Source organism: Aquarana catesbeiana, linkage group LG09 (genome assembly GCF_042186555.1).
Source record: "Aquarana catesbeiana isolate 2022-GZ linkage group LG09, ASM4218655v1, whole genome shotgun sequence".
Lineage (NCBI taxonomy): Eukaryota > Metazoa > Chordata > Amphibia > Anura > Ranidae > Aquarana > Aquarana catesbeiana.
Window position 1 is genome coordinate 92,872,195 of NC_133332.1, and position 7,746 is coordinate 92,879,940.

General features: G+C 45.4%; 1 protein-coding gene across 4 annotated transcripts in view; it reads left to right on the top strand.

The window, feature by feature from the left end:
- LOC141107927 (uncharacterized) overlaps positions 1–7,508 on the top strand; it is a 62,728-nt gene extending 55,220 nt beyond the window's left edge. For 2 of the 4 annotated variants that reach the window (XM_073598991.1, XM_073598990.1), the window contains exons 4-5: positions 1,875–1,938; positions 2,899–7,172. In XM_073598991.1, coding sequence (XP_073455092.1) covers positions 1,875–1,938; positions 2,899–3,369 — 535 coding nt within the window. In that variant the 3' untranslated portion in view covers positions 3,370–7,172. Of the gene's footprint in view, positions 1–1,874; positions 1,939–2,898 lie in introns of all 4 variants that reach the window. The other 2 variants (XM_073598992.1, XR_012235987.1) reach the window with 2 other exon arrangements.
- Positions 7,509–7,746: the final 238 nt, after the last annotated feature.

The following is a 7,746-nucleotide window of genomic DNA, read 5'->3' on the forward strand; positions in this document are numbered from 1 at the left end:
TTTAATCTCAGTATAAATACAGCTGTTCTGTGAAACCCACAGAGGTTTGTTAGAGAACCTTAGTGAACAAGCAGCATTGTGGAGACCAAGGAACACACCAGACAGGTCAGGGATAAAATTGTGGAGACGTTTAAAGCAGGGTTAGGTTCTAAAAAAAAAAAATAAATAAATATCCCAAGGTTTGAACATCTCACAGAGCACTGTTCAGTCCATCAACCGAAAATGGAAAGAGTATGGCACAACTGCAAACCTACCAAGACATGGCCATCCACCTAAACGGACAGGCCGGACAAGGAGAGCATTAATTGGAGAAGAAGCCAAGAGGCCCATGGAAACTCTGGAGGAGCTTCAGAGAGCCACATCTCAGGTGAGAGAACTTGTCCACAGGACAACTATTAGTCGTGCACTTCACAAATCTGGCCTTTTATGGAAGAATGGCAAGACGAAAGCCATGGTTGAAAGAAAGCCATAAGAAGTCCCGTTTGCAGTTTGTGAGAAGCCATGTGGTGGACACCGCAAAGAAGGTGCTCTTGTCAGATGAGACCAAAATGTAACTTTTTGACCTAAAAGCAAAATGCTATGTGTGGCGGAAAACGAACACTGCACATCACCCTGAACACACCATCCCCACTGTAAAACAAGATGGCAGCATCATGTTGTGGGGATGATTTTCTTCAACAGGGACAGGGAAGCTGGTCAGAGTTGATAGAAAGATGGATGTAGCCAAATACAACAAGTGTAAGGCTGACCACAGGTTCCTTGTCGACGGTGGCTCACATAGGTGTCATTTCTGGGCAATGCGTGACATCACTTCCGGTTTCCGTTCAGGGAGTTCATTCGATCGCTTCTCCCCCTCTCTTGTGTAAGACAGCGGCGTCCTCTCTATCCGGTCGGGGGCCTCGGGCGGTACGGAGCAGATAAGGGGGGGGACGTTTTTCCCTCCAGTCCATGGGGCAGCAGTTCTCCCACTACGGAGAATATCCGCGGCACTCGGGGATATGCACCTCTCAAACTCCTCTGCCAGCCCCCATGTATTTACTACCTCCCCTCCTCCATTCTCTTCATCCGGGGCCTCGCACATGGTAGGCTTCAGGCTGGGGGGAGACACGGGTGGGCTGCACGGTTATCATGACGACCAGGGAGTCTTAGGGGATATTGTTTGCTCCAGGTGCATGTGTTTTATTATATTGTGTATGCTTCTACATTTCACTGCTGGAAAAAAAAAGGGGAAACGTTCATTCCTGTATCTGAACGCAGCTGCATTGTTTTTTAAAGGGGATAAACATGCACTGCGTTCAAATACGTAGCCAAAAATTGAGAGAAAAAAATGACAATTATTACGCAAAAAGGAGGGGGGGAAAAAAATTAAAGTATCTTTTTTATCTAACTTTCCAGTAATATGGTTATCGCTGTTTAACCCTGTATAGAGCCCATGGTAGTCTCTGTACAGCGCGCTCCTTCCAATCCTCCCTCATTTTCTGTGAGGAAATCTCAAACGCCTCATTGTTTGCGCATTCCTATGAGGGAATGTTATTGAAGTGGTAACCCCCCTCAGGTAGGTATCATTTTCAGAGCAGGGGTGGTTTTTATTCTGAGGGTTATGTTTGCATGTTCGATTGGCTCACTTTGACGCTAAGTCTCATTTCTCCTGCTGCATTAGATGTTCATGTTCCAGCATGGTTACTTGTCGGGCTACGGCCAGCAGGGCACCCCTTTCAGGTCAGGGGGTCATATAGGCATGCGTTTGGTTTTTGGTTTTTCACGGCATTCGTAGGGTAGAGGAATCCCGGTCCTAGATTGATCGCTTTCATGTTGCACGTTTTCATACTAAATGGTGGTTTTGTATGCTTTATGTCCCCTTTTTTTTTCCACAGTTGTTTTTGCTACACATCAACAGGTCGCAAAGTGTTGTTGTTTGCAGCTTCAGACACTTTTCAGGTAGGTATCGTTTGTTTTCCTCATGACGGTTTTTTAGGGGTGGTTATTTTCATTTCTCGAACCTGACTCAGTACGTACGTGTTTCCAAGTGGTAGCTTTGTGTTTGTTTTCTTTCCATAGTGGTGTTTCTTCATTTCAACAGTTTCTGAGTTATTTTTTTCTTGTTTTTCTTCCCGGTTCAGCTCAGGTTGGTTATCTGTTTTCCCATTTCACGATGCATTTCGTTCTTACAGCTTGAGTCTCACGGCCTTACACCACTGTAGCATGAACCCATCACGTCTATGGGTGCCAACGGATTGAGGTAATCGTTTTTAATTGGCTTGTACAGTGGCAAGTCTCCTCATCCGTTCTACGCTGCTTTCGGTTAGGTTTTCTCACACTAACACATTTACTACGCTTGTCGTTGGCTGGGCACATTTTCAGGATCCCCTGGATTGAATTCACGTTTGGTGGCCTACTAGGCCTCAGGTGGTCGTTGCGCAGACTCGTTAGTCCTGCTACACATACTTCCTGGCATTTGGTTCTCATGTATTTTCTGTTTTCACATTCATGTTAGCAGCACATCTTCACGTTTTTAGGTCATGGCGTCACCACTGCAGCACTACCTATCATGTTTTTATAGGTACGCTCAGATTGAGATGGTCGTTTCTAAATGACTTGAACAGTGGCAAGTCTCCTCATCTGTTCTCACACGGCTCAGGCCACGATCATTTCTACTCGCATTGGTAGTTTGACACGTTTGACACGTTTTCAGGTTCAAAGGCCTGAGTTCTCGTTGTTAATTTGCCTGATTACGCCTCAGGTAACTCCGGCCTGGTAATTTTCACGAGGCTGACACGTTTTCAGTCCTGTTTAAACGTTCTTTTGTCATTTCACGGGGGGGCAGCCAGGTTGGTCCAAGGTAAGTGATGGGTACGGTTGATTTCTTGACTTACGATGGTTTTTCTTGGTTTTATGCAGGTCATGTCACAGGCTGCGGACATCGAGGACTTTGCATCCATCCCCCCTTCTCGGGGTTCGGAGCTTGGTAGCACTCCCTCGAGAACCTGGACCGTCCCTAGACTCATGGCTGAACTGCAGCGCAGGGGTACTTCATACCTGGCTTCAGCGCGCAAGGCTGAGCTGTTCAGACTACTGTTCCCCTGTGCTTCAGGCTCTAGCGCGGAGCAAGTTACACTCTGGACTGTCGCTTCATCCCTTTCGCAAATCCACGCTACCGTGAGTTCCCTGGTCTCTTCCTGCCAAGAGTTGCGTGCAAGGGTGGAGGTGTTGGAGGCTCAGCCGAGCCCAGTGTCAGGACTATCTGCCGGTACCGGGACCCCTTTGGTATCAAGCCCCGTACCCATAGGCCCAGGTAATAGTATGGGTGTTCCTCCCATTACCCCGTTAACATCAGGAAGGACATACTGGAGGGCAAAGATGTTAACTTAGCATCACTTTTGCTAGCTGCCCATGATGTTGCCGACAATAGGTCATATGCTTGCGGCAATGTTTCGGTGGTGGTTAAGACCAGGGATCATAGGCTCAGTCGCAAACTTTCTATCCCAGAGTTTGTCCTGGCCTTTAACTTATACAGAGATGTCGTTTGCTTAGTGAGTCCGCTCAGGAGGGAAGAACTGGACCATTACCTTTACACCATGGTGGAGTTAGGACAGGAAGTATGGGGGGTCAAATTGCTATGAATACCATCGCTCTTTTTCGGCCAAGGCCGCTGCCTGTTTTCCTCAGTTTCAAATGGTGACGTTGAGTAATATAGACACTATAGACAAGACACATATAGATAAGGTTTCACGGAGGGATTCCACATTTGGTTTATTTCCTTGCCAACAGGCACTTTTGAGTGTAGGAATCTGAGGTCATCTGCCACAGATGTAGAGGTGGTAGATGAATTGCTTCAATCTGAACTTAGGAAGGGTTTTGTTATTTGGTCCTTTTTCCTACATCCCTATTTCAGGTTTGGAGGGTCAACCCTTTGGGCCTTGTCAAAGGGAAATTTTCCAATAAATTAAGGTTGCTTTACGATTTGTCAGCCCCTCATTGTTCGCAGGTGCCTTGCCTTAACTCGTTAATACCATCTGAGGAGTTTTTTCTTAAATATGCTTCAGTGGATCAAGCAATTCAGAGTATCATTGGGGCAGGTGAGGGCGCTTGGCTGTCTAAAGCAGACATCGCGGACGCCTTTAAACTTCTCCCAATTCTGCCTTCACTCTGGCAGTGGCATGGTATTAAGTGGAGGGGGTTTTATTGTTTTGCCACTGAACTCACCTTTGGCTCCCTGGCTGTTTGATTGCTTCGCGCAAGCACTCAGTTGGATCCTCACACACAGAAAATTGTCAGGAAGTGATCCACTATTTGGATGATTTTCTCCTCATTGAGAGTAGTGGTCAGGCAGGCCCATTTCGGCCGTTAGAAACTGACATCAGTTTTTGCAGCTTTAGACATCCCACTGGCAGTCAAACTGGAAGGCCCAGTTACTAGACTGACCTTCCTGGGGATTGTGCTTGATACCCAGTCCATGCAGGCCAGTCTTCCAGCAGACAAACTGGTAAGGATCAGGGATTGCATCCATTCACGATCTCCCAAGTTTGTACCAGGGTCGAGTTAGTCTCTGTTGGGAATACTGAATTTTTTGCGATGAGGATCATCCCCCAGGGGAGGTCTTTCATTTCCAGGTTACTATCTTTTATTACCTTCAGCCCCCGACTCTGATTCCCGTGTCAGATTAGATCCTTCCGCGTTGTGGGATGAGTTCCTACAACACTGGAATGGTGTTACCATGTTTATCCCTGCAGTGTTGGGGTTTTCCCCTCAGGTGTTTTCAGATGCAGTGGCTACAAAGGGCTTTGCGGCTTTTTGTGGCTCACACTGGCTGGCGGGGCCTTGGCCAGACAAGGTTTTGTCTATTCCAGGGTTCAGAGACGTCACCCTTGTTCAAAATCGACCCCGTTGTTGCGGCTGCACGGGTGTGGGATCATTTGTGGGCAGGTCAGACTGGTTTGTTTGTTTTGTTTTTTTTTTTTTTTTTTTTTTCTTCCCACGGATAATCAAGCCACGGCAGAGATCGTCAACGAGGGTAGATCTAGGTCTTTACTCATAATGTCTTTTGTGGGCAGGCTCATTTGGCTCTCCCTCCAATTTAACTTCCACATGCACTGCAGGTTCATCAATTGTGTTGACAATGTAGTGGCAGATGCACTGTCCCGGTTTAATTGCTCACTGTTTTTCCAGCAGGTCCCAGACGCTGATGCTGGCCCCACTCCAGCTCCACACTTTCTTCAATTAATGATGGACTAGATACCCACTGGGCCGTCGCGGCAGCTTTGATTGACAAATCGTTGTCAGTAAACACCAGGAAGGCGTACGTCACGGCCTGGAATGTTTTCCAGGCTCAGTATCCTGAGGTGGATGGTTAAAGCATTCAGTATCTACTAGCGTTCACTGCCTTTTGCCACTCTCAGCTTAACCTGGCCCATGGCACCATTGGGACATATATTTAGCAGGTATTCAACTTTTTTTTGTCCCTACGGGATCCCAGCAGGCCTTCCGTTTTTTTCAGTACACCCCATCAAAGCTATCCTCAAAGGGATTCAGAAGAGTAGCCCTCCTGCTGTAGCTAGCAGGCTGCCATCACAGGGCTGATTTTCTGATACATGTCGGATTCACTTGCCAGGTCTCCCTTTGGGTTGCTGCCTAGCTTAGTGCTCGAGGCAGCTATGTATCTGGCAATTTATGGTTTCTTGAGGCCTGGGGAGTTTACTTTTTCTGGGCTAGGATTCCGTATTCTTTTTGCCAATAAGCTTGTCAGGTTCCCCGACTACTTTCAGTTGCGTTTGCAGGACTCAGCAGTTGGGAGTCGGCACCGTCATTGGGTTCTTCAAGACCAACAATGCATGGTGCCCGGTTTTTGTCTTAGACCAGCTTGTAAGGGCAACAGCGGACAGGCCTAGGGACAGTCCACTATTGCCTTTTCCTAGTGCTCCCCTCTCTGCAGCTCAGTTCGTGCATCATTGCCGCACCCTTCTGGCCAATTTGGGTTTGCACCCAAAGGCGTATTCGGGCCATTCATTCAAAATTGGGGCAGCTTCCGCAGCCTCCCACTAAGGGGTCCCGGTTCATGCAATTAAAAAGTTGGGTAGATGGAAGTCATCTTGCTTCTCTACATATATCCCAGATCCTCTGGTTGAGATGTCACAGGCTTTTGTTGTTTTGACTGATTGTTCTTTGCAGTTTGTAATACATTTTTTGATAGCTTCTTCCTACTGTCTTTTATTTTTGCCCCCTTTTAGGCATACTGACCACGGCACACCAGAGGTCTATTTTCCATAGCTTTTTCCTTTTCCTAAAACAATCCATAAGGAGACTCTGAGTACAACCCTAAACATACAGCCAGAGCTACAATGGAATGGTTTGGATTAAAGCATATTCATGTGTTAGAATGGCCCAGTCAAAGTCCAGACCGAAATCCAATTTTGAGAATCTGTGGCAAGACTTTGCTGTTCAGACGCCCTCCATCCAATCTGACAGAGCTTGAGCTATTTTGTAAAGAAGAATGGGCAAAAATGTCACTCTAGATGTGCAAAGCTGGTAGAGACATCCCCAAAAAGACTTGCAGCTGTAAATGCAGCGAAATGTGGTTCTACAAATGCACACCACACTTAACATATTTATTTGTAAAAAATGTTGAAAACCATTTATCATTTGCCTTCCACTTCACAATTCTGTGCCACTTTGTGTTGATCTCACATAAAATCCCAATAAAATACATTTTTGGTTGGAACATGACAAAATGAGGAAAATTTCAAGGGTTATGCATACCCTTTCAAGGCACTGGATTTGTTTGAAAATGATTCACTGCAGTCCCCCCAGGTGATAAATACATATACTTGTATAGCACCATCTAGTGGCTAAATATGAATAGCACAGCCCTTGAAAGGACCTACATGGATTTTATGTTTTTGGTTGCTGGATTTTTGATTTGTCTTTTATTGCAGTAAAAGTTCAGTGTGGTGTTTTTTGTTTTTTGTTTTATAAAGGGATGATTGTCTCCTGAAGTCCTTTTTTAAATGGAATACTATTCTAAATACCATATTTAACCAGTAATTTATTATATACACTGTGTTTAATGTTGCCATTTTTCCTTCCAGAGTTGATTCGCTAAGGTAGCCCCACAGTGAAGCTGGATGACTAAAAGGAACGTGAAGGGAAATTATGGACGTTTTCACGAATATCAAAAAGGGAAAAGATGCAATTTTTAATTCAGTATTTTGTAGATTTGTTTTTATAATGACTGTAAAAATACTGGAGCTCCTCTCGAGTGATGTGAGGATACGTCTTGGAAGAGGAAAATTACATCTCTGGGCAGAAAAGGGTCACCCCCTATCACATGTTGGCTTGAGATCTGATGGACATCAGAATCCTCTTTGTCTGGATGCTATGTATATCAGGGGATCAAGACCCATTCAGATGTGACTTGTTTTTTTTTCTTGCACATAAATCAAGCCCATTGTCTTTCAGCAAATTTCTGTTTCGGTATTTCTATCTTTTAAAAATAAATCTTATTTTCAATTAAACATGGTAAATGTGTTTTCGAATGTATCTTCACCAATTCAGTAGGTCCTCCAGTGACAAATGAAGTATAAATACACACACTACTGTTTTTACCAATCTGCAAGCAAGTGGTCAGTATCATGGGCTAGACATCATTCCACAGGCCAGGCTCCACCCTTTGTCTGCGGCTTATTGGCACAACCCTGCACTGATTGACATAGCACCATTGTAGTGTTATCTTTCAGCTGTCACTGAGCATAA